This window comes from Ovis canadensis, chromosome 2, assembly GCF_042477335.2.
Source record: "Ovis canadensis isolate MfBH-ARS-UI-01 breed Bighorn chromosome 2, ARS-UI_OviCan_v2, whole genome shotgun sequence".
NCBI lineage: Eukaryota > Metazoa > Chordata > Mammalia > Artiodactyla > Bovidae > Ovis > Ovis canadensis.
Genome location: NC_091246.1, coordinates 241,247,822 through 241,274,738, shown reverse-complemented (window position 1 = coordinate 241,274,738; position 26,917 = coordinate 241,247,822). Strand labels below are relative to the sequence as shown.

Sequence of the window (26,917 nt, the reverse complement as noted above, 5' to 3'; positions counted from 1 at the left end):
CCCTGGAAAGCATCTGGGCTTGCTTCCCACCTGGGGTCCTAAGAGCACTGAGGCCTAGAAAGGAATTAGGGGAGGGAGGAATGGATACCACCTGCAAAACTCTCCCTGGGAATAATCTCAAGCCATGTTCTGGATACAGGAAGGCTGGGTAAGGATGATCAGTATCCCCATTTTGCAGATGAGAAAACCATTGTTTAGAGAGATTTGTGCATTCCATCTCTCAGGGCTTCCTTGGTGGTTTAGTAAAGAATCTGCCTGCAGTGTGGGAGACCTGGGTTTGATCCTTGGGCCAGGAAGATCCCCTGGAGAAGGGAATGGCTACCACAGCAGTATTCTTGCCTGGAGAATCCCAGAGACAGAGGAACCTGGCAGGCTACAGTCCATGGGACCACAGAGTGGGACAGGACTGAGTGACTAACCCTTTCACTTTCTGGTCTCCCAGTAAAGAGCCATAGTTCCACATGGAGCCCTCAGCTGAGTGCACAAATGCAAACCGCTTGACACAGATGACAGCCAGTGACAATGCAAGAGTGGCAATGTGTGCCAGGGCTGTGGGAGCCCAGTGAGTGCTGACGGCTGAAGCGGGGAGTTCAGGGGCAGCTTCACAGAGGGGGCCGCTGGGGCTGGATCTGGGAGGCTAAAGGGGAAGTTGCCAATGGGATCCAGCAGAAGTTCCAGGCAGAAGAAATGGTATGTGCAAAGGCACAGAGGTGAGAGAGATGGGTCAGGCAGGAGAGGTAGGCAACAACCACATCACCAAAGGCCTTGCATTCTAGGCTAATTCCAGGGTCGATGGAAGGCTTCTTAGTAGGGACGGCAGTGGCCTGGCCAGATCGGCATTTTGGAAAGATCACACTAGAGCTAGGTAGTGACTGGAGGCAGAAAGAATAAGGAAGACAGTGAGATCAAAGACAGGACAGGGGACATCCCTGGAGGGCCAGTGGTTAAGACTTCACCTTTCAATGTAGGGGCTGCAGGTTTGATCCCTGGTCAGGGAGTTAAGATCCCACATGCCTAGGGGCCAAAAACTAAATCATAAAACAGAAGCAATGCGTAACAAAAATTCAATAAAGACTAAAAAAAAAAGAAAAAGAAAGACACAATGGTTATTAGATATTAGTCCAAATGAAAGGACAATCAGGACTATAGATAAGGAAACCCAAGTCAGACAGGGCCCGGCACCCTGTCTGAGGAGACACAGTGCATCAGTGCCTGGGGAGTGGGGACTCAGGAGCAGAGAGGAGCACAGCCCTCCACACAGGAAAGCTCTGCCCCTGACCGTGGACATGGTGAGTCTCAAAGCCCTCCAGGAGCCTCTGCAGCAGCTCTGCTGTTGGAGCAGAATCAATCAGGTGAATATTAACCCTCCTCCTCAAACCAGATACAAAGCAAGAAACTAAGAAACTGCAAGGGGGGTGGGCAGGGGTGAATGCACATTGTATCTCAACTGGAGAGATCCTAGTGGAGCCAGTGGAGCTCAGCACTGGGAAGGAGGAAGGCAGGAACAACGGAAAGGCACCCAGAGGGTTTTAGGTGATGCATCAGAGAAAGCCTAGCCCAGTCATGAGGGGTGGGGTCTGCTGGCACAAGGTCAGAGACAGGGGGCTTTGTTTGTGTGAGCCTTTAAACCCCCTTCTGGGAAGAGCTCAGATGGTAAAGAATCTGCCTGCAATGCAGGAGACTTGGGTTCATTCCCTGGGTTGGGAAGATCCCCCGGAGGAGGGCATGGCAACCCACTCCAGTATTCCTGCCTGGAGAATCCCATGGACAGAGCAGCCTGATGGGCTACAGTCCATGGGGTTGCAGAGTCAGACACGACTGAGTGACTAAGCACAACTGGGACTAGGGCTCCCGTCTAGAAACTTACACCCCTCCCCCTACCCTGAGGTTCTCAAGGGGGCTGCCAATCACAGTGCCCCACCCCCTGCCTGGGGCCAATCAGAGTCCTGCCTTGAGGGTTTTCTGATTGGAATTCAAGAGAAAGTTTCTTTCCCTCTGGGGGCAGAGTTGAGTGATTTGAGCTGGGAGAAGGAAGCCTGGGGGCCCTGGGGAGTGAGGGAATTTGCCTGAAAGAATGGCATTGACACATAGAGCAGCTGGAAGGGATGGCAGATCTGGCCACACCCTGACCCTGGCTCTCATCGCCCAAGACTAACCACCCACCCCCTGCCCCCAGTGCTGCAACTTCAACCAAAGTCCCCTCTGCCCAAACTGGCTGGTACCAGGGCTCTTCTCCTTCCAACCACAAGTTCCAATATAGCCGCTTACAAGCCATGGGGGGGTTGGCCCCTCTCTGAGCCTTGATTTCCTCGTCTGTAAAATGGGGGAATCACAATACCCACCTTGAAGACTCAAGTGAGGTGGTACCTGAATGAACGCTTTGCACCCAGAAGTGCTGGTGCTGCCGGAGGGGAGGGAAGCCCAGCTGCTGAGCGATCACCTGGGGGGAGGTGGTCTGCTCTCTCCTCTGACTGGGCCCACAGGTGGCAGGATTCAGAGGAGCCTGGGGGAGCCTGTACCATCATGACCCCTAGTCCTCCAGCCGCTCCAGGAGGCCATTATCTGTGGCACCCACCCCCACCCCAGTAGCCAGTCCCTTCTTCCTTCTCTCCCATTCAGTCCCCTGCCACACCTAATCCCTCCCTCTGACATGTCCACCCCAGAGATGGTCAGCTCCCCAAGGGGCTGCGCCTGTGTCTCAGAGGTGCCCATGCTGTTAACTGAGCAGAAGATGTACCTGTGGCCTCTGCCCAGGCTGCTTAACCACAGAAGAGCCAAAGCAACACATCTCCACACTGATTTTATCCGGTCACTTCTAGATTCCTGGGAACTGAGCAGCGTCCACTCACTCAGGCCTGTAAAGACTATGCCCCAGAAATTGCCCTCTGGCACTGAGCCGGCCTGGCCGCTCCTCCCCACATCCACCTGAGCCCCGGAACCTGAGGCTCCCCCAGCACCCGGCTCCCTGACGTTTCCTGCAACCATGAAGGTTGGGTCCCCACAAGTTGAGCTCAAGCTTCCAGTCCTACTAGGAGAGTGTTGATAAAGATGCAGTCCCAGCCCTGCCTCTGACTGTGGCCTTGAGCAAGTCATTTCCCACCTCTGGCTTCATTTTCTTATCCACAAAATGGGCCGCCTAAAACCTTCCTGCAAAGTTGTGGTGAGGGGTCCAGGCCGAGGGCGTGAAGCTCCTAACATGGAGCATAGCAGGAGACCAAGTATCTCGGACAACAGCTAATGTGCCAGGCACTTACTAAGCTCTTTATATCTGTTACATTGTTTCATTCTCATAACAACCCTATGAGGTAGGTACTGTCACCATCCCCGTTTCACAGATGAGAAAACTGAGGTCACTAAGCTCTGCCTGGCCTCTGGGTCTCAGTGAAAGGCAGCCATGCCCATTACAGCCACTGAGGAAGTCTGGCTTCAAGGGGCCCCACCCTACACTCCCAATCTGCCTATACCCCAACAGGGGAAGGGATGTGTCCAGGGTCACCCAGAGAGTCAGGGGCAAAGATGGGGTCATAGCCCAGGCCACCCCCCTCCCAGCTGGACCCCATCACAATGTGTCAAGACCAAGAGAGGTGAATCACAGAGAGAGGAACAAAGCTGGGGGTCCCAGGGCTGGGCCTTCTCCTGGGGAAACAAGCAGCTCAGAAGCAAAATCCACAGAGTGAAGTTTATTCCCAACAAAGTTCCCCTCCCCCCTCCCCAGCCCGGGACAGGGACAGACAGGCTGGGGGTGAAGATGGGGCTCCAGGAGCTGAGGGGCCTCTGAGAAACAGGGAAGGGCCCCAGCCCCCCAGCCAAACCATGTCTGGCTCCCCCAGCCTGGCCAAGTCCACTGTGCCTCCCTGCCCAGCCCTCGGGAGAGGGGAGGGGGCGCTGGCTCCTGGGTAGTTCCAAAGTGGAGTGTGAAAATAGAGAGATATATAATATTTATACGCAGTGGGCAGTCCGGCGTGGCACTCACACCTCTGTCTGGAAGTCGCCATCCGGTGGTTCTGTGGGTTCCCAGGCTGCTGCCCGGTGCAGGGCCAGCCGCTCTCGGGGCTTGGGGGGCAGCGAGCCCAGCGTCATAGACTTGAAGGTGCTCCAGCTCTGATGTCGCCGCTGTTGGGACACACCGGGACGCTCCCCTGGACTGGGCTTCTCCTGTGGGTGGAGCAAAAAGGGCCAGTGGAGATGGGCCAATACCCTCTCACCCATTGTACAGAAGAACCAACTGAGGAGGCCGAAGGAGAGGGCCGGTGATGTCTCACGTTACCACCAATCAAGTGAGGTTCAAATCCAGACCCACTGGCTCCGGAGCTGGGTTCCTGACTCCTGTGCTCAGAGCGGGCCCCTGAGACCATGTCTCCTGTCTGCCCATCCTCCTCAAGATCCTGGGGGAGACCCCACTGATACCCGCCACCTCCCGAAAAACCCCAGACTGTTGCTTATGCCACAGGCAGGCCCTTGGTGAGGCAGGCTGAGGCTGGGGAGGAGGGCAGGGAGAAAATGAGTGCCCCGTGGGCCACCTCACCCCTACCCAACCTGGGGTACTTATGCTGGACACGCTCCGTTTGGCCGCCCCACCCAGGGACGAACGCACGCACGCACGCGCGCACACACACACACACCCCACCCCCACCCGGCTTCTCCCTCTGCAACAGGGGACCATGGTTCAGGGTCTGACCGCAGGAGCCACTGTGCCCGGTCGGGCCCCCAGCTCTGCGCAGGGGCAGCCGCGGGAGGAGCTCTCACCTTGGCCGTGGACTGGCTGCGGTAGCGGTCGAAAGTGTGGAACTTCTGGTTGAGCTCATGGTAGAGTTCTGAGTGCCGTTTCCGGGTGTGCATCACCTTCTGGGAGCCACAGGGTGTCAGCAGAGGTGCTCCCCACGGGGCACTCAGCGCCTGGGTCCCCACATCCCTGCCTGCTGCTGGCCCCGCTCTGGGACAAGGCCTGGTTTGGTCTTCACCCCAGAGCTCTGGCCTTGGTCAGCAGAGGGACTGTCATGGGCTTAGGCTGTGCACTGGCGCTTGGATTAATTTTAGGAGGGGACCCTCTATGACCAGTCACCCCCCATCCCCCCACACACAATTCAAACACACGTGCACTGAGCACTTACCTCAAAGTCCAGGTCTGAATACCGTAACTTCTTTCGCTGAGAAGGAGCAACCAGGAGGCAGTGAAGGAGAAGAGAACTTTTTAACCAAGTGCAGGAGCTTTAGAGACAGGAAGTCTGCTCCCTCGGGGTCTGTCCCCCTGCCTAGGCCCAGGAGTTAGGAATCCTTTAAAGGGCAGTCCTTGAGGTTGTGGAAATGGGGTGGAGGCATGAGAGATGAAGCACTGAAGTGCGATCCCACCCCAAGAGGGTACACGCGGGTGGGCACGTGTAGACGTGCACCTACACAGCGGCCAGATGCCACAGTGCAGACTTCCAACGAGGCAGGGACACGGATCCCCACCCCAGACTGCAGGGCAGACCCTCCTTCCTCTGTGCCCCGGAGGCAGTCCCTGTCCTGGCCCATCTCGCCCCATCCTCTCTGACACCAACAGGCTCCCCTCTCCCTGGAAGCCTCCACCCTGCTGGAGATACAGGACTTAGCATCACAGAAGCCTTCCTTCGATTGCACTTTGTTCCCTTTTCCTGCCAAATGGCCCCGCCTCCCTCCCTCATGCCTCTCCCAGCTCTCACTTGCCCAAGACCACCTTCAAGCCCCAGTGGCCTATGCCACATCCAGTGCCACTCAAGAAGTCCTCAGTGTCTCAGAATGTCAGCATGGGAGCATTCATGAGACCAAGACCAACCTTCCCAGGTTGTACCAGGGAAACAGGTCCAGGGAGAAGGGACTTGCCCACAAGTCCTCAAGGATGTGGCTAAAATCACCATCTAGATTTCCCCAGTCCCAGGCCTGCACACACTCACCACCACTGGGGTTGGTTTACACCCTCTCCTGGTCCTTCCACCTCCCTGCCTACTCTTTCTCAGCTACCCACCCTGACTTCTCCAACTCCAGGCCCCCATACTCTGCCCTGGACTCTCCCCGGCCCTTCTCCCCGGTCCATGTGCATGGACGTGCCCATGCGTGTCCTCCCCATTTCTGGTCACACTGCACTTTCAGAGGCTGTGGGATTCCTCCTTGCTCCCTGATGTCCACAGACACCGTGCACACAGCTGCGCCCAACAGAATAAACTCTAACTTCCCCCGCCCCATCGCAGTTGCCCACACCAGAATTCTGGACGTCATTCCTGACCCCTTAAGACTCTGCCACGTTTATAGCTACCTCCCACACAAGGAGCCCAGCGCTGGCCCCTCCTCAGGGACCCAAGCATGGGCAGGTGTCCACAGAACAAAACCTGCCGTGATGCTGAGCGCTCCCCTCCCCACTGCCCATGTCGAGAGTTTTCTGTCTTTGTGACGCCTTCCTGTTTCTGCCATCTGCGGCAGGAGCAGGCACCAAATGTTCAAGAAACATTTTGGGAGGAAAAACTAAACTTGCGAACCTTCTAGCTGCTAACTTAGTTTTCTCCGTAGGGAGGATGGGAAGCCGGTTTCTGGGGCCCAAACATGAGCAGCCAACAGTGCCCAAGTGGTGACTCTTGCCCCTTCTCTCATTCACACCTTCCTCATCCTGCCAGTGAAGGTTCTAGAATGTTCTAGAGTTCTACAGTGGGTCACCATCAACTGTTTGTTGCCAGTGATTCCCTGCAGGGAGTGGGCCTGAGGGAGCCAGACAGAAGGCAGGGCAGCCACAGAAAACACATAGGCAGGGAAAGAGAGGGGCTTCTGTTTTCTCGGGGGGGGGGGGGAAAGAGCGAGGCAATTACCATAGGCCTGTGGGCAGTGCCTGAGGCTGATCTCAGGAATGGTAACAGTAGCACTCCTCAATTATCTAGCACTTTCTACCTGCTCCACACAGAGATAAATGTTTTATATCTGTCAATTAGTCCTCACAACAACTCTACCAAGAGGCTGCTACGTTATCCCCACTTTACAAATGAGGAGACTGAGGCTCAGAGAGATTAGGGCGAAGAGAGGTTACGTGAGTCTCGGGGAGGGGAGACTGGGCCCCAGATCTCATTGCTGATCCAGCAGCACTCAGATCTCAACTCAGGGACTTGGAGGCCCAGGTTCTCAGCTCCTAGATACGGCTTCCCTAGCAATAAGGCCCCAGGCCCGAGCCACGGGCCCCTTTAAGGAGGGCCCACCCTGACCGGTTCACCCCAAAACAGGCACACAAGCAAATGCGAGCACCTTCAAGAAGGGCACCCTCAGTGTGTGGAGACCACGCCCATCTGAGGAGCTCAGAGGAGCCAGGATCCCCTTGGAGCCACCGCGGGCATCAACGGAGGAGAAACCCACAGCACGCACACTTCCTGGGACTTTGTATGGGGAGGCTGCCAGCTGTCCCTTCCCGGCTGCTGCCAAAGTCACGGGCGCCCTGGGGCAGGCCTCTGACCCCCAGCCCCAGGCCCAGCAGCTCCTCACCTCCAGGGAGCCCAGCTTCATGGTGGAGCCAGGCACGGTTCGGGGCATGGTCCGGCTGCGCTCCCCCGGCTCTGGCACCTGGCGGGCGCTGGGTGTTGGCGGTGGCGGTTGGAAGGTCATCCCATAGGGGTTCTGTAGAGAGCCATAGGCAGGGCCCAGCCCCAGGCCCGAGTGTTCCACAGACAGGAAGCTGGGGTAGGCTTCGGCGTGGCCCAGGGACTTGGAGGCCCGCCGGGGGGTGCCCTCAGGCCGGGCCCTCGGGGGATCCTCGCTACCTCCAGCCCCGCCGCCAGGCTGCAGACTCAGAGTCCTCCGGGGCAGCACCATGTAGTCCCCCTCGGAGCCCGGCTCGGCCGGCCGCAGCCACGTGAGGTCCAGCTGCCGCAGGCCACCCTCTCCACACATGTACACGGGGTTGGCCTCCTGGGGGGGTGGTGGCTCCCCCAGCCCTGGCGAGGCTGCCATGGGCACCAGGATGTTGCCAGGCAGCGGTGAGAAGCTGAGGCTGCCCTCGGGGCCTACAAGGCAGGACTTGGGCTCCTCATCCTCGTCCAGAGACAAGCGGGACAGCGTGCCCGTGATGGTGGATGGGTTGCAAGTGTTGACCTCCTTGAACAGCACTGGGGGCAGGAGCAGAGGGAAGTCAGTCCGGGGGAGCATGAGCCCCCAGATGTCCCCTTGCCTAGGCTGGGCAGGTACCAAGGCCCTGAGCTTGGACGGTGCAGGCAACTGAGTCCCGGAATGACGGCTGGGTGGTAAACACAGGGGTTAAGACAGTGACTATCCCCGAGGTCCACAGCCAGGCAGAGCAAGGAACGAAGCCAAGGCCCCAGCCCCCACGGTGCCCAGGTGCAGGTCCTGACCTCTGACCCCACAGCCCCAAGGGTGTCAAAAGGGCCTTGTTCCTCCCTGCTCCCTGGGCAGCTCCGCCCTAGGTGACAGAACTTGGAGATTCTGATAAGAATCATGGAAATGACACAATAACGTAACAGCCATTTTGTGCTGAGCACCCTGCTAGGCATTTGGTGTCCCCTAATTGATTTAAGGCTCCTATCCGCCTTAGGAGAACAGATTTCTCTCCTTTATAAGTGAGGCTCCAGGAGTAAGCTGTCCACGCAAAGTCATATAGTGGGTGGTATTCACAGCCTTGACTCCAGCTCAGGGCTGCCTGACTCAAAAGCTGGGCCCCACAGCCAGAATCCATCGGAGCATCCCACGGTAGGGCTGGGGGCCTCCTGTTCATCCCCCTCTCTGGGGCCATTCTCAGCACTGCCCTGGCACACTCACCAGTCTGACAAGCCAGATCCACATCTTTTTCAAAGTCTGACTATAGGCAGAGAGGGAGAGAGCAGACAGGCAGAGAGAGGATCCATGTATCAGGGCGGGAGGGAACTCAGGCCCCTCCCTACCCAGCCAGAAGGTCTGCCCGTGGCACATTGCCCAACAGAGCAGAGGGGCTCCCTGGTGTGGTCTCCTCCAGCCCCATCCAAGAGGGGGGGATGTCTGAAGGGGGGACTTGCCCAAGGCCACTCAGCTGTCAGCGGCTGAGCCAGAATCAAACCTGATCTCTGTTCCCAGAAAGATGGGAACAGAGAAGAGGGAAGGGGAAGGTGAGGGGTCTAGGGCAGGGGGCACTCAGAACTGACCTGTGCCCTGCCCGGGCCTCCTCACTCACCAGGATCTGCAGCTGCCCATTCTTACACGAGTCGGGGGAGTCTTCACTCTCATCAGCCCGGCACACGCCCATCTGGCACTTCACCACGTCCTGGACCTGGGGACAGCAGGTGTCTGCTGGGCCTGAGGCCATCACAGGGCCCCTTGGCTACCGCGAGCTGTGCCTTCCACCCCAGGCACCCAGATGGGCATGGAAGGAAAGCAGTGTATCCAGCCTAGGGGGGTGGGTAGAAGGAGCCCCAGGGGGGGCCAAGGCTGCCCAGGTTATCAGCTTCCACACCAAGAGCTGCCCAAATGGGGGCCTGGTCTGGGCCTTAATCCTCCCCAGCTGCGCTCGTCTGCACCATGGGGAGCGGCAAGGGACCGGCATGATCGCGGGCGGGGGTGGACGGGGCCGGGAGAGGCCCAGCCCACCTCTCGGCGCAGGAAGCAATGGACGGCCGTGATGACAAAGCCCTGCGCAGAGTTGAAGACCGCGAACAGGGCCTGGAAGAGGACGGAGCGGCGGTCTGTCATGGCCAGGACGGCAGACATCCAGGTGAGCGCCAGCAGGGGCAGCACCACGCAGGAGCTCCAGAGCGAGGCCCTGAGGACGAGGCAGACGGTCCGTCGGGGACCCTCCCGGGGGCCAGGCTGGACTGAGCCTGGGCCTGCACTCAGCCTGGGGCCCTTGAGCTGCCCGAGACTGGCGGGGCCCCCAACGATACAACCCCAGTCACGTCCCCAGGCAGAGAGGGGCTGAGCAGCTGGGGGCAGAGAAACGGAACAAAGACAAAGAGCAGAAAACTGGGGGACCAGGAAGGAGGAAGGGACAGACACACTGACACAGGGGATGGAGCCGGAGGCAGCATCAGGGGGCAGATGGAGAAACTGGAGAGGACCAGTGGGACAGAAGAGGAGGAGGGACACAGATACAGATGCTGTGAGTTTCAGCCCCAATTTGCACAAAATCACAGGCCTGGGCCGCATCCCCAGAGACTCTGGGAGGGGAGGAGAGGGAGAGGAGAGGGAGAGGGACAAAGCGAGACACGGTGAGAGCGGGGATGAGATGGGCAGAGACACTGGAAGATTAAACGGGCGGAGAGGACGGAGGACATCACAAAGCACAGATATTCAGGGGAGATGAGGGGGCCAGGGTGGCAGAGGCTCCTCCGCCTCAGTTTCCCAAGGAGGAGGTGCCAGGCTCTAGGGTGCCTGCTCAGAGCTGGGCAGAAAGACCATAGCTGGCAGGGGTGAAGGGGGTGGGGTGGGGGTGTGGGGGGGTGGGAGGGGGAGGGCGGGGGTCAGGGCCAAACCCACATGTCCCCAGACTCCTTGACAAAGGAGGGCAGAGAAAAAAGGCAGAGGGTCCCTGGCATCCAGGCACCAGTGTCAGCCTGCCCCCACCAGCAATAGTTGATGAGGGCACAGTAGGGGCAGTCTTGCCCTCCGTGCCACCCTGCCCACTCTGCCTCATGAACACTGGGGTGGGAGAGGCAGGCAGGAGTGGGCATGGCTCTGGACAAGGCAGAAGCATGGGCAGGGGGCCAAAACCTGTCCTAGGAAGAGTGGTCCAGGGTTGTTCACCCTGGCAGGGAGCGGGCACAGTGGCCTCCACAACTCCCGGGGGGCAGAGCCAAGGCTAAAGAGAGGGCCTAATCACAGCCATGAGAGCTGCCATTGATTAACCACCAATGCTCCGCCAGGCCCTACACTGAATACTTTACATACATGAGTCACACTGTGACCAAAACAACTCTAATAAACAGGCACAGGGATTATTATCCCAATTTACAGATGAGAAAACTGGAGTGTGCCCAGCTGGGCAGAGACAGAGCCAGAGCCAGGATGCAAACCCAGCTTGGCTGCCTCTGAAGCCCAGGCTTCTGACTTAGTTCTGAGAGACTGGATCAGAGAAGCAGATGGCAGCCCAAGTGAGGGAGCTTTCCACTACATGGAGCTCCTGGAGATGGTCCCTGCCACCTCCACAGCAGTGAGCTCCCTGACCCTGGAGGTGAGCAAGCCAGAGCTGGGCCCCCACTGGTCGAGGGAGGGTTAGCTGCCTTTCTGGCCTCAGTGGAAGGTTGGGCCTGAAGCCCTTGTGAGTTCATTCATTCATTCTACTCTCGTGTGGCTGGGATTTTAAGGGTCTCAGCTGCCAGAGGACATCTCAGCCTAATAATTCCCTACCTCCAAGCTTCTCTGTCCTCCAACTGATTGCGAGATTCAATGCCTCTGAAATTCTAAGTCTCAGATTCTATGACAGATGATAAGACTCTCTGATTCACTCATTCGAACATTCTTAGCTTCTGATTGTCTTATTCTAAGATTCTATCATTCTAATTCTAAGGTTCTTTGGCCTCAAAAATTCTGAGAGCAGAAGATTCTATGAGCCTCTGTAGGGTGGGGGTGTAAGGAGGAGGGTGTGGCTGTGCCTGAATAAAATGTAAGCCGGGGGTAGGGGGCAGGGGCGGGGAGCAACGTGGGGGGGTGCACAGGACTCCAGCATATTCTGGAAGGCACAGACATTCATTCCCTGTGCCCCTTTGCTATCACCCTTGAGAGTGGGAGGAGTTGGCAGGGCACTGGGCTGAATCCCTCCTCCCTCCCCCACCACGAGCACTGCCCCCCACTCTTTTGCCCCCGCCCACCCCCCTTTCCCACGGGGGCACAACTAACATGGCGTTCCTGGCCGAGGCTGAGCTGAGCAGGGGGCTGGGGACCGCTCCACACGCTGAGCAGGGGAGGAGCAGGCTGGCCCAGGGGCACCGCTCCGACCTCGGGGGCGGCACAGACATGGGAGAAGGAGGGGAGACACACAGGAAATGGGAGGAGATGGGGCAGTGTGAGCCCCGAGTAGGGTGGGAGGGGGAGGGCAGATGAGAGAGAGAGAGGTGGGTTAGGGTGGGCGAGGGGCTGCAGCTGAGCACACCAGGTGCCCACCTTGCCTGCACCCTTGATGCCCCAAGGCCAGGGAGCCCCAGTCACATCATCAAGCCCTGAGTCTCCAAGGGTGGCTGCGGCCCACCCTGCCTACAGCACTGCCCACGAGGCCATGGCACAGACAACCCCCCTCCCCTTACCCGGCCCTCTGCTTCTTGGACTTGTCTGAGATGCCATCGCGAGCCATGAGCTTGTTGAAGACGATGATTCCGATGAGCATATTCACCTGGGGGCCCAGTGGAGTGGGAGTGGGGGAAGACAGGATCACCAGATGCCCTCCTGGCAGGGACACCCCCAGGTGGAGGAGGCAGACCCCCTGGGGCCACACGCCCGTCCCGAGACACTGCAGGGGCACATACCAGGACAATGACAGCTGCTGGGCCCACGAAGGCATAGAGCAGGCCACCCTCCAGAGAAAGCCAGCAGCTGAGGAAGGGGGAAATGGGGTATCAGATACCCAGGGAGGCATCAGATACCCAGGGTGGCATCAGATACCCAGGGAGGCTTGCCGCCACCCTCAAACGCCATCCCTCAGGGCTCCCTGAGCTGCCAGGTCACATCACACATGGGGCTAGGACCCAGACGGGGTGAGAGTGAGCCACTGGCTCTCACAGAGCCTCGGTCACCCCCCTAACAAAGGCTCTGGGGCTACCGCGGGGGTCAAACAAGGCTGATCCCTGAGTAAACGGTTCTGAGATCATCCAATCCCGGCCTTTTATAGTCAGGGAAACTGAGGCTCAGACATGGGACAACTAGCCCGAAGGCCCACAGCAGGCATGGGCCAGGATCGCGGTCTAAGAAGTCTGGAACGCTATCAGGCCCATGGACCCCCACTGACCACCCCGGGAGGCCCACGTACTAGCTGGATGTACCGTATCCTTTCGTGCGGGTAAAGCCGACGGACACGGCCACCACCAGAGCAGGCAGACCTGGAAGAGCGGGGGAGCCAGAATGAGACGGCCGCCCATCCTCAGGGTCCTTGATCCTCCCAGACCCCCAGCCCAGCTGACCCCTGTGCCCAGAGAGCAGGGCTGGGGCCACATGTGGCACCAGAGAGCAGACCAGGGGCCAAAGCTGAAGCTCTCCAGCTGCCCTTGCCCCCGAGGCCCAGGGACAGGGTCCAGCACGGGCCCTGCTCACCCCAGCCCAGGCAGAGGAAGCGCTTGCGGACGAGGCGGGTGCGCATCCGCCCAATGACAGCCAGGTAGGACTGCCAGGCCTCGGTGAGCACCCAGCAGAAGGAGGACAGGAAGAAGAAGTGCAGGAAGGCGGCGGTCATGGTGCACACGCCCTGCGGGGAGACCAAGGGCAAGGAGTGGCCCCAAGCAGCCACCAGGCTGGGAGGCGCTGGGCTTCCCACGCCCGCTGCTGCTGGGCGCTGCCACGGCCACCCCCCTGAGCTCCACCCCCCACAGAGCCCTGCCAGGCACCCCCGTCTTCCTGCACCCACACACAGCACGACACGGGCCCAGTGACACGCACACGGTGCTCGGCATCCAGGGGCGGGAGGGTGGCAGGCGGGCTGCCCACGCACAGACGGGGCTGCCAGGGAGGGGGACAAACAGGAGGGCCTGCGACGTCACGGCCAGGCGGGCTACACGTCTGGCACCAGCAGGGCTGGAGACAGGTAGAGAGGGCCGCGGGGGCACAAGGGGGACAGCCAGCACAGATCAGACGTGGGCAAGGGGTGCAAGAGGCTTCACTTGAGCTCCCTCATGCCTGCAGGCACGTCCAACACACGTGCACACACTCGCTCAGCTCACCTCCACGTTTGCAGATGTACACAGACATCTCTCCCTGGAACACGCACACCCCCGTCTCCAACATCTGCATGGATGCTCACACACACCAGCTCCCACTCACACTCTCACACAACCCCCGCTTGAGAGTCTACACACTTCGGTTTCATACACACACACGTGTGTGCCGTCCCCCCCTTCACCCCACTCTCACACCCCAGCACCCCTGTGAGCCTGCACCTGCCTTGCTCAGCACCCGCGACTGGCCCACAAGGATCAGGATGTTGGATGCCAGGATGGACAGGCAGAAGTTCAGCAAGATGATGGAGCGTTCGGATTTTATGAACCTGGGGGTGGCGTGGGGGGACACAGTGGGAACAGACAGAAAAGCTAGCTGCCGTGCCCAACCTGGGGTGGCCGGACACCTCCTTCCCCACCCCTACCCACCACCATCCCACCTACCTCCAGAAGGCGGCGTAGATGGCAAGCAGGGTGAGCAGTGCCATGCAGGACACAGCACAGCCGATCACAAGGGGGACCGAGGGGGACCCCGCCAGCTCCAGGGTCTAGGGTAGAGGGGCAGACAGTCTGATGCGTCACGGGGGTGGGGGGCAGCTGCAGGGGAGCCCTCGCCCTCCCCCGCTTCCTGTCTAGGACAGACTGGCACCTCCATCTGGGTCACGCGTACACACAGAGGGGGCTCACTGCTGCCTTCACACGTGCACGGAGCAGACTCAGTCACATACGTACACGCGTATTTATGTCGCCCACACTCTTCCGCTCACAACCAGATGCACACGTGTGTGTACATGCAGGCAAATCACCCACTGCCACACACCCCCAGGCGTGTGTCATCGTTGCGGGCACCATCCCAGGGGCACAGACTTCCTTGTGCCCTCCCACAAATATACCTACTCAGACGCCATGTGGGATCACCCAGGTTCCCCCCCCACCAACCGCCACAGATGGCCCCTGGCACCCAGGAGCCTCTTCTCCTGTCCAGCCTGGGCACTTCCCTCCCAACTCACCAGGTCCTTGGGCGGCTGGGCCAGCACGGCAAAGGTGGACAGGCGCTGGCACTGGCAGCGGGTGTGGGCTGCCTGCGTCTCCAGCGTCTGGCAGCTCTCGGTGTCCCAGTCCCCTGAGCTGGCGTCTCTTGGGTCCGGGGAGAGGGGGAATGAGCCCCAGGCTGGCTCGGCAGTCCCACCCCCAGTGCCGGCCACTGCCCAAGAAGAGGTGAGACCCAGGGCAAGGCCACGTCCAAGAGGCAGGCAGCCGGAGCCCCGGGGTCTGCCCTTGATCCCTTAGGCCAAGGATGGTGCCCAGGAACCTGCCCTCCAGCCTTCCAGGTGGGACACCCCCACCCAAGGGGGAGTAGTGTGGCTGCAGCCTTCCCCGCACTGAGCCCTTGCCCAACTCACGCTCTGGAGTAGTCCCAGCTGGCACAGTGGGGATCCGTGGTGCCCTGGGGAGCAAAAGAGCTGAGTCCAGCATGGAGTGAGGCGCTCACCACCCCGATCACCACCCACCCTGCCATGGCAGGGCCCCACCGGTCAGAGGTTCAGTCCACTGTCAGGGGGACACCACCTCCCCATCAGACAGGCCCTTGGCTGCCCTTGCTGCATTACCCCAGGGTCCCCTGCCCAGGTGCCTACTCACATTGATGATGTAGGAGAGCTCCACTGTGATGAGGGGCTCCGCTAGGGGCTGGGTGGGAGGCCTCACGGTCACTGTCATCACCCTGGATGTGACAGCCAGAGGGGGCCTGGGGGACAGATGCTGAGGTCAGCTCCTGCCAGCAGGCACGCACACCTAGCTGGGAACCTGGAAGGTGCTTTGGACCAAAGGCAGGAGGCTACCATGGGGCCAAGGCTAGAGGAAGGCCTAGGGTTCAGCGGGGCCGAGGACTTTGAGTGAGGTCTAGAACCCAGTCCAACACCCCCTAGACCCCTCTGCAGCCTCTGGGAGCTGCAGTGGACATCTCTGAGAAGCACCTGTGTCCAGAGCCTGGCAAAAGGTCCAAGAGGCTGCGGGAGGCTCTGGACGGATCTCTCTGTGGCCAGCGTAGGCTCAGCCCTCCTGCCTCACCTGGGCCTGCCGGGATCTACAGCAGCCCCATCCACGTCCCTCCTCCCAGGGACTCACCTGGGCGGTGGCAGGATGAGGCCCAGGGTGCGGTAGAGCACAGCACCAATCACAAAGTAGGAGGAGGAATCCTCGGGGTCTGCCGGGAGGAGGCGCTGGTGGGAGTGGCCGGGGCCAGGGGCCACGGTTCCTGGGCCTCTCCCTCTGCCCAGGTTGCCTGCTGCCCCAGATGTGGCCGGCTTCCCTGGGGAGGAGAGGCTGAGCACCTCCTTGGGTAGGAAGAGGCGGTCCTCTGAATACCGCACCCAGTCCTTCATGCCCCGGCGGCCCCGCATGGGGAACGTGATGTCGCTGGAAACAGCGGAGACAGGCTCTCGCTGAATGCTGATCACTGCCATGGACCGAGAGAGATAAGAGACAGAGAGAACCGTCACGGGGAAGAGACAGATGCGAGGGAGACAGAGCAGGATTGCAGATGGAGACGTCAAGGTTGGTACAGATGCAGAGGTGGGGCGGACACACAGAGAAACAACAAAGAAATGGGGGAATGGGAAGAAAACATGGAGAGACAGACGCAATTAAGGAGTTAAATGAGGGAAGACAGGACCCGGAGAACAGGAGAGGAAAACAGGAAGAGCCCTTGGAAACAATCCCCTCCCCTATGGCGTCCTGCGTTTGGCCCCATCCAGCAGCCCCTCCCCAGCCTGCCTCTTTGTACCCAGGTTATCTGTGACAATCAGAGAGCTCTGGAAGGCCTTCAGAGCATCGCCCACCAGGTGAATGAAGTCTTCCACAACCCGGAGCAGGTGCACAGAGCCTGGGGACACCTGGGGACAGAAAGGGTGTAAGGGGCCGAGGTAGGAGTGAGCCACAGGGCAAGAAGCCTGGTAGCCCAGCCCCTCACCTGCTGAGCATCATCCCACTTGTCCTTGTTCTCTGCGTCTATCATGAAGCTCACCACCTGGAAGAAGCGCTGGGGAGAGAGCAGTGGGCGTCAGGAGGTCACGACCCCAGGGACAGTAGCTTCCCTGCCACAGCCACACCTGCAACACCGCCTGCAGACTCAGCTATAGCGGCTTGGCCTCCTCCACTTCAAAAGAGGGCTTCTGAACCTTCAGCCCCGCTTCCTCTTGACAGAGCAGAGTGGTACCTGCACATCATCAGCTGAGGGCACGTAGGTGGCTCTCTTGAAGGTGTCAGTGACGTTCCTCAGAATGTCCACGGAGAAAAGCAGGTCCCCACTGTAGTAGGAGCGCCGGGCCAGGAGCTCCTGCAGGCTGCGCACCACCTGAGACATGCCCTCGCCCGCCAGCATGCGCTGCCCCTTGGCCAGGTGCTCCCGAAGCTGCAGGTGACAGGGGGACCACTGTAACAGAAGCGTCAGGAGCTGGGACCAGCCCCTGGCCCGTCCCACTGCAGTTCAGCCACCACGCACATCCAGAGGGAGAAGGTCAGATAGAGACGGTCAGAGGGACTGTGGGGAGAGAGAATCTCAGAAAGAGACATACAGAGAGAGAATCCCTAAAGACACTTAAAAAAAAAAAAAGACTGAAACAGAAGTAGCAAGAGAAGGAAGGAGCTCAGATGCACATAGAAAAGATGATAAACACAGTCCAGGGACCTCCCCAATGGAAAGGAGTCCATCCATGCTGAAGCGCGCTGTGCTCTCTCCCTCTCAAACACAAGTTCCAAGCACAAACACAATACCAGCTCCAGTCAGATAAGTACACACAGGCCAGGTTCACGAACACCATTTTTACCCCACGGGGAGCCCTGGGTTGGGCACTGGGGACATAAAAATAATTTCAGCTTTGTTCCTGTCTTGAAGGAGCTCACAGACTCACAGGACACAGACACTGTGATGAGCACTCAACACCTAATGACAGAGAAGCTCAGCGGCTTGTAGGTGCAGAGGTAGGCACTAGGGCTAAGGGAACAGAGTCCAGCATTGAGGGACGAATAGGAGTTTGCCAGAGAAGGAGAGGCAGAGCTGGGCAGAAGTGGGCACGCATCTATAGCCTAAGGCACATGGGCATGAGCAAGAATCAAGCTCCCTCCACCCGCCACCAGAGTCTGGGACAGACCCTATGTCGCCCCAGCCCAGCAGGGTGCACTCACTGACAGATACAGGTAGCGGTACTCATGGGAGATGCAGCGGGCAAAGCTGGGCAGCCCCCAGTAGGCCACACCCTGGGCACTGAGGAGACAGCGGCGGCTGGCAGAGCCTGCAGGGGAACAGGACAGAGGGCTGGATGTGGAGGCTCAGCTCTCACCCACTTCACTCCACACTTTAGGATGGAGGCTCAAAGAGGCCGGAGGCTTGGAAGGAAACAGCAGGGATGGTGGGTGTCGGTGGAGGGGAGAGTGGGGGGCCTGCAGGGAGAGCCACCTGCCCCTGACCTGAGGCATTGGGGGGGCACTTGTTGTAGATGATCTCGCCAGCAGCCGCCTTCTTCCATGTCATCAGCATCACGTACTCGTCCCTGCACATCTCATGGAAGGCTGCAGGTACAGCGGCGGGGCTCAGCCAGGCCCAGGCACTTGCCCCCCAAGCCCCAGGGCCCGGTGGGCAATACCTGGACACCTCTTCTCGCTGCAGGGCTTCACCTCCTCGCCGGTGCCCTCGCAGGGGTAACCCTGCGCACCCGTGGCCTGGCACATGCGGAAACGACGCTGCCAGCCTGTGTCACATGTCTTGGAACACAGGCTCCACGCATTCCACGGCCCCCACTTGCCATCTGTGGCTGCAGAGACGGGGGGCGTGAGTGGCCCCAGGCGCCCCCTGGTCCAGGGCTGCCACCTGCTGCCTCTGCACCGCACACTCACCCGGGCACTCAAGGTTGCCGCACTCCCGGGTGTCAGTGAGGGCCCCGGCACACGTGGCCCAGGCTGGGCCTGCCACACTGCACTTCCGGCTGCGCTGCTGGGTCCCGTTGGCACAAGACGTGGAACATGGGCCCCAGGGACCCCATTCTAGCCACTGGCCTTCCACTGCATGGGGAGACACAAGCAGGGGTGGCTGTTGAGCAAGAGGTGTAGGGATGGGTGGGGGCAAAGCCCTGAAGGGAGATGGTATTCAGATTTGAACGAGGCCAGACCCACTGGAGAGGGGTGGATGAAGGGGGGCTAGAGGGAGCTGGTGGTGCCTGGGCCTGGGCCTGCCTGCCACCAGCTCCAGGAACACAGGACCCTCTCCACTCAACACTGAGGCACGCACACTCTCTTCTGGCTAGGGAAATGGGCCCTGGGCCACCACCTTCTGATCTTTGCCCACATATAAGCCCAGCTTTGGGTCCTCTCAGAGCCCAGCTGGCCATGAGCTCCAAACTGCTGTGAACAACAAGGCATAGCTCAGGGGAAGGGGCACGGGCAAGCAGCCCCCTCGGATGGGGGTCCCTGGGGCGCCAACTCCAAGTACGTGCTGGGCCAGGTCACTTCCCACACTGGCAGGTAGACTTTGCCGGTCTCCCCATGCTTGGTCAAAGTTCCTGGGGTCCCCCAGGGGCAGGGTACTGGACCTGACTTCCTCCCCTTTCCCGACCCCCCACCCTGGCTGGGCAATGCCCGCCTGGAAGCCCACGGGTGCTACTGACCCGGGCAGGCGGCCATACTGCAGAGCTTAGTCTGCAGCTCGGGACCCTCGCAGGCCTTGCCGCCGTGCTGGGGGGGCACGCAGGTCCGCATCCGGCTCCGGGACCCCCGCCCGCAGCTGCGGGAGCACAGGCTCCAGGACCCCCACTCCTCCCACACGCCGTGCACTGCAAGGAAGCATGTGGCCGGTGGCTGGGCGGCACCTTGGCCCCGCCCACTGCCATCCGCCCACCAATCAGGAGCTCCGGCGGCTCTGCCCCCGCTCCTCATTGGTTCTGTCCTGGGCCCCAGGACACCGCCCTTTGAGGGTGACTGTAGAAAACACAGACTTCTAGTCCCAACTCACACAGGCCACACTGCCTGTGGACACCCGACCTGGGAGACTAGAATCAACCCAGGAGGGGAGCCAGGGGTCCTCCTCTCCTGGGGGCACAGGAAAGCCCAGGAAAGGGCTCAAGATCTACCCCGCCTTACCCCATCCCTACCCCTCCCCACCCCAGACCCAGAACGAGAATCCAACAAGGCTGGCAGGGGCAAGAGAATGCCCCTCCCAATCCCAAGCACGTGGACACACAAATAGACATGACCCTCTACATGGACACTGACACAAAGAGCTCACATCGGAACACAGCTTTGCCCCAGCCCTTTGCAAGCTCCTGCACACCCCCAGTTGCCAAGACGCCCTTCCCCCGGATAGCCCTACTCTAAGTTCCCAGCCAAGAGTCGGTCTGGCCTAGGCACCACTTCACTCCCTCAGGCACAAGGGGCAGGACCCGCTAAAGCCGCCAGGCCCCTCAGGCGCATGCGCATTCCCAACAACTCCATGCTGAACCAAGGAAGGCTTCAGGGTCTAGAGGGGACTCCCTGGGGAGTAGGACAGGCAGTCAGAGGAGAGAGGGGATGGTCAGAGAAAGTTTCTTTTCTTTTTTTTTTTCAAAGTGGCATTTCTCCCAGATCTTGAAGGACAGGCTGAATTTTAATAGCCCAGGGGGAGGTGGAGGAGATAGGATGAGAATAAGCCAGTGCAGGGAGGTGGGAAAAGTGCAAGAGGTGCCAGTGTGGCCAGAGCACAGGGAACAAGGAGGACAGTGAGGGTAACAAGACACGCCTTGATTACCAGGATGCAGGTATCAGGGGAGTGATGTGCCCAGAACCAAGCCCGCTACTGCAGGCCCTGGTCTGATTCATCTGTGTCCCCAGTGCCCTGGGTGGGGGCTGGGCACGCATGGTGGTGGGGTGGCAGGGGCAGACAGTCAGTTTTGCTGAATGAAAGGAGGCAACCAACCATCTTTGGAAGATGAACTTGCCCAAGTCCTAGGCAGGACCTGACCCTGCAGGCAGACCAGGCGGGGAGGATGGGCATACCTGGGCAGGTGGCTGAATTGTTGCAGGGCCGGGTCTCCCGCAGGGGCCCGCTGCACAGGGTCCCATAGGGGGAGGACACGCAGGAGCGGGTCCGCACCTGCAGACCCTGCCCACACGTCAGGGAACACACGCTCCACGGGGACCACTCCTCAGCTGCCGGGTCGCCTACGAGAGAGGGACAGCGTCGGCGGCAGGGGGTATCTCCCAAGCACTGTCTCCTAGGAATCCTCTTACCCTGACCCCAGAGCGACAGGCTCTTCAAGAGGCGACCCCGCCCTGCCCCAACAGGCGTCACATGGCAGAGAGACATGGCAGAGAGACATGACTTGAGCGCCAGGACACAGACACAGACGGGCACACGCCAAGCACACATGCCACCAGACGCCACACAGTCGGGCCCCCGCCACAGAGGAAAGGAGGCGGGCCCGAGTTACCTGTCTGCGCCATGTACAGCCCAGGCTCATCTGCAGACCTTGGCCACTGGGTTTTCACCTTCGGTTCCTCTTCCGGCTCCTCACCTGGAACACGGAGGTGGTGGCAGGGGCTCAGCAGAGGCCAGCTCTGTCCTGCCAGAGTGGCACAGAGCGGGTCTGCCTGCCTTCAGCCGGAGGGCCTGGAACCAACTGCAGGCGACGCTGAGCGCATCACGTCCTGCCCCCTGCCCCACCACCACCACCATTTCACAGATAAGGAAGCTGAGGCTCAGAAGGCCACACCGGGTTCACGCATAGCCTCACAACTATCTGCCTCTTGCCTCAGCCAGACTAGGGGAGACTGCAGGGGAGTGGCTGCTCATATTAATGAGCTCTGGGAGGCTTCTCTGCCAAGTGCTATCCTTACCTATCTCCTTAAACCCTCCTCGCCTGGGAAGTAGGGACCATCACCACCGTTTAAAGATGAGAAAACTGAGGACCGGAGAGAAGGGAAGTGCCTCATCCAAGATGACACAGCTTGCTAAGCCGGAAGTCTAGCCTCTTGCCCCTGACCTGAAGGGCTGACCCGAAGGCGGACAAACAGCCAAGGTGAGCAGCCATGACCACCCCCCAGTCCTGCCGATGGGCCTGGGGCCCAAGCGGCACTGGACTGTGATCTGGAGACACAGGTCAGAACGCTGCTCCTCCAAGACCTAAGGGCCTAGGGCAGGTGCCTCCATCCAGCAGACCCAACGCCCCACTGCTCTGTGGCTGGAGAGCAGCGGGCGCTCTGGGGTCTGCGGCTGCTCCCCGGCCCCGCCTCACTGGGCTCTGGGTTGCCCTGATTTATGTGTCTGGTCTAGGCCTGGGAAGCACCACCAGCCCTGGAGGAGGGGCTGGGAGCTCCCTTTCTCCAAAGCCAGGCCCTCCTGCTCAGACATGAGCTCATCAGGCCCCCTCCCACAGGCTGGGTAGCGGGCATGGCGGCAGACATGAACACAGGGGAGAAAGACCCAGCCCGTGTAGAGGCTGCTGGGGCAGGTGGGACCCGAACATAATTCTGGGACAGGGCTCAGCCCACGCTGTCCCCAAACTAGAAGGTACTCTTCTCCCCCACCCCCACCTCCTATTTCTGAAAGCCAGGTCAGCACAGCACAGGCACTCCGTGTTGGAAGGAATTCAAGAAGGTTGTATACTCTTCCTGCCCCCTGCCGCCAAGCCTAAGAGAAAGCTCCTCCTGACCAGGTACGGAAGTGGCCACTCTGAGCAAACCTGCAGGTCCAAGGAGCCCTGAGCTGCCACTCAGCCCAGCCTCTGGTCTCATCCACTCCTGGACCCTTCCCTCCGATTCAGCCACCAGTCCTAGCAGCTGATCTTCCTCATCCCTCAAACTTCTCCACCATCTCAGAAACCTGTGGGCCCTCTGTCCCCAGGACAGCTTCAGAGTCAGGCAACTCTGGTCCTAACTGGGGTGTGGACACTGACCAGCTGCATGACCTTGGGCAACTGTCTTTGGCTCTCTGATCCTGTTTTCTGACTTCCAGAGAACAATACTCAGTATACGCCCTACTTCGAGGGCTGACTTGAGGACTTCCCGACTGGAGGCCAGTGAAGCCCTCAGCACCCTGCTTGGACGTGGAGAATCCTCAGAAGGCACTACTATCTGGCTTATTTTCACCATCTCCCCTCACCAACCCCTCAGCCCCCTGGGCCTCCTCCCTTTGAACAGCATCTGCCATCCCTCCTGGCCTCACTTTGGGCCCTGTCTCTGTCAAGGCCACCAGGAAGATGCTGGAGCCATGTCTGGCAAGTTCTTGAATCCCCTCACCCAGCCCTTCCACCACACCCGCTCAGCCATTCCCCAGCCCTGGAGCCTGTGACAACCCGCCTTCTCCACGCCCACCCCCAGGCTGCTGAAGAAATCCACAGTTGTGCCAACTGGCACCACGACAGATTCAGGGCCGCACATCCACTGGGCATGCAGGGCTCCCTGCCTCCCCCGTCCCCAACCTCGGCAGCTGAGCCAGACCTCAACCTCTCTCCTCAAGCCCACCTCCACCTACTCCCTCTCTGCAACAAGCTGCTTTACTGAGAAACTGCAGAAGCTTTGACATGGAAGTCCCCCAACCAACACACACATCCTGACTTCTTACCACCCCCCTCCAGCTCCCCACTTTCCTGCAGTCCTTGTCCTCTCAGAGGCCAGCCCCCCAGCCACGCGCTGCCTATCATCCCTCCCGCCTGCCGTCTCTCCCATCAGCATCTCGTCAGCATTCTCCTCGTGGTAGCCGGGGAGCAGATCTATGCCTCTTCCATTCCGAGGGCAGCCCTCCTTTGACCCTCCAGGCTTCTCTGGCTACTGCCCTGGGCTTCTCATCACCATCAGTGAGTGGTCTGCAGCTGGCACTCCAGTTTCTCACCTGCCACTTACATCCTGCCTCAAATGTCACCTTAAATCTGCTGCAGTCTGACTTCGGACCACATTCTTCTGCTGAAACCGTTCTTGACAGAGTCATCAGCGCCCTCCTTGTTGCTAAATCCTAAGGACACTTTGCAGGCCTCAACTCACGTGACTCCTCGGCAATATTTGGCCCCGCAGACTCTGCAGCCGTGAAACACTCCCTCCCTGACTCATCTGGCTTTCTCCTCACCCTGCCCTGCCTCCTTGACCGGGTTGGTCTTCCTGCTGCTTCCCACATCAGGTGTCCACACTTTGTCCTGTTTCCCTGCTCCCCCAGGCTTCATTAACCCCCTCAAAATGGTTGCTCCCACATCACTGTCTCCCCTAAGACAGAGTGAAGCCCTCTGTGCTTCACTCCTGTATAGCTTCCTGCCTCCTGAACAGGTCCCCCATGGGGGGGGGGGGTGGCATGGGGGGGGTTCCCAAACTCAGTATGTCCAAAATAGGATCATCATCTCCTCTCAAACCTGTTTGTTTCCTACCTTCTTCAACTGGAAAACTCCTACTTGACCTTCAAAACCCAGATCCAATGACCTCCTGTTTTTGAAGTCATATTCCTCACTCCCCTAGCAGAGCTGGCTGCCCTGTCTTGTACATGGGCTCCCATCACAGATGATTCCATCTGGTAACTGAATTTCCCCCGACCCGTGAGCCCTTTGAAGGAAGGCTGGGTGAGCCATCTCCCTGACCACCAGTGAACATGAGCACAGAATCCAGCCCAGAGAAACAGCAGTAAACACCAATGGACACACTGCTCCTAGATCCTCCCACTCCATGGGGGTCATTGGAAATGGTCATTTGTAATCCTGAGTATCAGCTCTGCCCTGCACCCCACCACCAAGCCCACCCCCAAGCCTGACATCCATTTGTTAATAAATGTTCTGGAAATGCCATTTGACCTGTTGCAAACCCAGCTGAGAGTCCTCTCATCCAGCTTGTTTTTAGCGCCTTGGCCATTACTGTTGTGTGTGACCCCCTCCCATCCCTGACCTGGCATCCACCAAGCCCATCAAACGTAACCACGTGATAGACCAGCCTGACTTATTTGTCAGGGGCTCACACTGCTTCCTATGGTGCCTGCATCCTCTACTAACCACTTACCGCCTATTTGCTGGACAGCCTCACCATATAACCAGAGGTGGTGTTGGTGGTTCTAGAATCCACCCCATTTTAAAATCAGAACATGTCCCAGGTCCATCTTTTGAGCCCCTCTTCTAGCCTCCTGGGTTGGGCCAGAGAGGGTAGGTGACAAGCCTAAGGCCACACAGCGGGGCCTGCACTGACTGCTCTCTCTTCCCCATCCCTACCACAGCCCCCCCCCCCCCCCAAAGAAAGCCAGTTCTCCCTGCCAGGAAAGAAGGCAGCTAAGACCAGGGGTGTCAGCCACTGAAACACACGTTTATTGTACATATGCCACATGCAGGTCCCAGCAGGCTCTGGGCCCAGGCCAGGGCGGGGTGTGAGAGGACCCGGGGCCAAGAGGACACAGAGCAGTCCAGGGAGGGGTGTGAACACCCCCAGACTGTGAGTGCCGTGAGCTGGCTGGACCAGGGGCTAGGGTGCCCCTCGCCCTACAACTGATCAGCTTTCCCACCTGGCTGCCCAGGTGCCAGACCCACCTCCCAGCTCAATCCTGAACAATCTCGCCATTGTCCTATTGGTTTTGAATAACTTCGCAGTAGGTAATTCACCACACCACTGCTATGTGCCAGTCACTGTGCGCTCTACACCAGCTCATTTAATCCTCATTAGGGCGCATTTGCCCATTTTACTAATGAGATACTAATGAGGCTCCAAGGTCTCATTCTGCAGAGGCCCGTGTGGGATTCGAACTCCGGCCCGCCTCATCCCACAGCCACGTTCCACTGAACTGTGCTGGCTCTGACAAAATACAGGTCAACTCGGGCCTCCCCAGAGACACCTTTCCTAATTCCCGTGGGACCCCATTCACTCCCTCACCCACCACTGCCTCCGCTCTCTTTTTTTCTACACCTCTTCCTAATCATTCCTTTGCTCATCAACCCCTCCCTCCCCCAGGCGAGCCTGAGTCTCCTCTGTTCAGTTGCTCAGTCGTGTTCGACTCTTTGCAGCCCCATGGACTGCAGCACACCAGGCCTCCCTGTCCATCACCAATTTCTGGAGCTTGCTCAAACTCATGTCCATTGAGTCAGTGATGCCATCCAACCATCTCATCCTCTGTCGTCCCCTTCTCCTCCTGCCTTCAATCTTTCCCAGCATCTGGGTCTTTTCCAGTGAGTCAGTTCTTGGCATCAGGTGGCCAAAGGATTGGAGCTTCAGCTCCTTCCAATGAATATTCAGGACTGATTTCCTTTAGGATGGCCTGGTTAGATCTCCTTGCAGTCCAAGGGACTCTCAAGAGTCTTCTCCAACAGCACAGTTCAAAAGCATCAATTTTGAGTCTTGTCTGTAGCCTCCAAAGCGGCCCTCTGGAAGCCCAGCCACACACACTCCCCTGCTGAGGAAACTTCAGTGCCTCCCACTGCTACAGCCACCACAAACCTCTGAGCCTGGCATGCTCTGGCCCTGCTGACCTGTCAGGGCCTGCTTTCCCCTCCCCCCAGGCAGCCAAACTCACTGTGAGGCCAAGTGGGCCGGTGGGAAGGACACAGATCTGGGAGCCAGACAGACACAGGGCTGATTCCCAAGCATGCCTAGTCTTGCTGAGTGCCGTTGGGCAAGTCGCCTCACCTCTCTGAATTTCCCACCGAACAGAGAGATGACACTTCCTAATTCATCGTGAGAATTAAATGATGAGAGATATGGGCCACCTAGAGCATAATAAGCTCTTAAAGAAAAGGAGCTGCCACCCCCTTCTTGGTATCCCTTGAACATGCAAATATGTTCCTCCCTCCACTCATCTGTTAATGGTGTTCTCACCTCTTGGAATGCCCTTCCTCTACCTCAATCTGTTGAAAGTTTCTAGATTCCAAATGCCACCTCCTCCAGGAAGCCTCCCTAGACTGACTACACAGAGGTTTGGGCGTGTAGGTCCCTTCTCCCCAGCTGTAGCTGTGAGTATCCTGGGCTCCTCTCTCTCCCAGGCCCTGAGGAAGGATCTCAATCTCCCTTGACTTTCTCACACAAACGGCCCAGCTCTGAACGGCCAGACACAGGACAGGCATCCAGCAAGCACCAGATATTCCTGAGGGCTCCTCCACCCCAGCCACACA

General features: G+C 59.2%; 1 protein-coding gene across 8 annotated transcripts in view; it reads right to left on the bottom strand.

The window, feature by feature from the left end:
* Positions 1–3,665: 3,665 nt before the first annotated feature.
* The window catches only part of ADGRB2 (adhesion G protein-coupled receptor B2), a 36,581-nt gene continuing 13,329 nt past the window's right edge, over positions 3,666–26,917 (bottom strand). Inside the window, exons 3-30 of one of the 8 annotated variants that reach the window (XR_011254073.1) lie at positions 21,287–21,370; positions 20,853–21,017; positions 19,490–19,654; positions 18,723–18,887; positions 18,473–18,640; positions 18,297–18,398; positions 18,015–18,121; positions 17,047–17,241; positions 16,801–16,869; positions 16,615–16,723; positions 15,957–16,287; positions 15,471–15,576; positions 15,233–15,276; positions 14,840–14,966; positions 14,274–14,377; positions 14,056–14,158; positions 13,213–13,363; positions 12,932–13,001; positions 12,432–12,498; positions 12,213–12,298; positions 11,809–11,907; positions 9,565–9,736; positions 9,152–9,247; positions 8,764–8,799; positions 7,477–8,096; positions 5,112–5,147; positions 4,747–4,845; positions 3,666–4,155 (exon numbers count right to left, since the gene is read on the bottom strand). Coding sequence is in view for 5 of the 8 variants with exons in the window: in XM_069574770.1 (XP_069430871.1) it covers positions 3,970–4,155; positions 4,747–4,845; positions 5,112–5,147; positions 7,477–8,096; positions 8,764–8,803; positions 9,152–9,247; positions 9,565–9,736; positions 11,809–11,907; positions 12,213–12,298; positions 12,432–12,498; positions 12,932–13,001; positions 13,213–13,363; positions 14,056–14,158; positions 14,274–14,377; positions 14,840–14,966; positions 15,233–15,276; positions 15,471–15,576; positions 15,957–16,287; positions 16,615–16,723; positions 16,801–16,869; positions 17,047–17,241; positions 18,015–18,121; positions 18,297–18,398; positions 18,473–18,640; positions 18,723–18,887; positions 19,490–19,654; positions 20,853–21,017; positions 21,287–21,370 (3,866 nt within the window). In the remaining 3 variants the exon portion in view is untranslated. Of the gene's footprint in view, positions 4,156–4,746; positions 4,846–5,111; positions 5,148–7,476; positions 8,097–8,763; positions 8,804–9,151; positions 9,248–9,564; positions 9,737–11,808; positions 11,908–12,212; positions 12,299–12,431; positions 12,499–12,931; positions 13,002–13,212; positions 13,364–14,055; positions 14,159–14,273; positions 14,378–14,839; positions 14,967–15,232; positions 15,277–15,470; positions 15,577–15,956; positions 16,288–16,614; positions 16,724–16,800; positions 16,870–17,046; positions 17,242–18,014; positions 18,122–18,296; positions 18,399–18,472; positions 18,641–18,722; positions 18,888–19,489; positions 19,655–20,852; positions 21,018–21,286; positions 21,371–26,917 lie in introns of all 8 variants that reach the window. The other 7 variants (XR_011254074.1, XM_069574770.1, XM_069574771.1 and 4 more) reach the window with 7 other exon arrangements.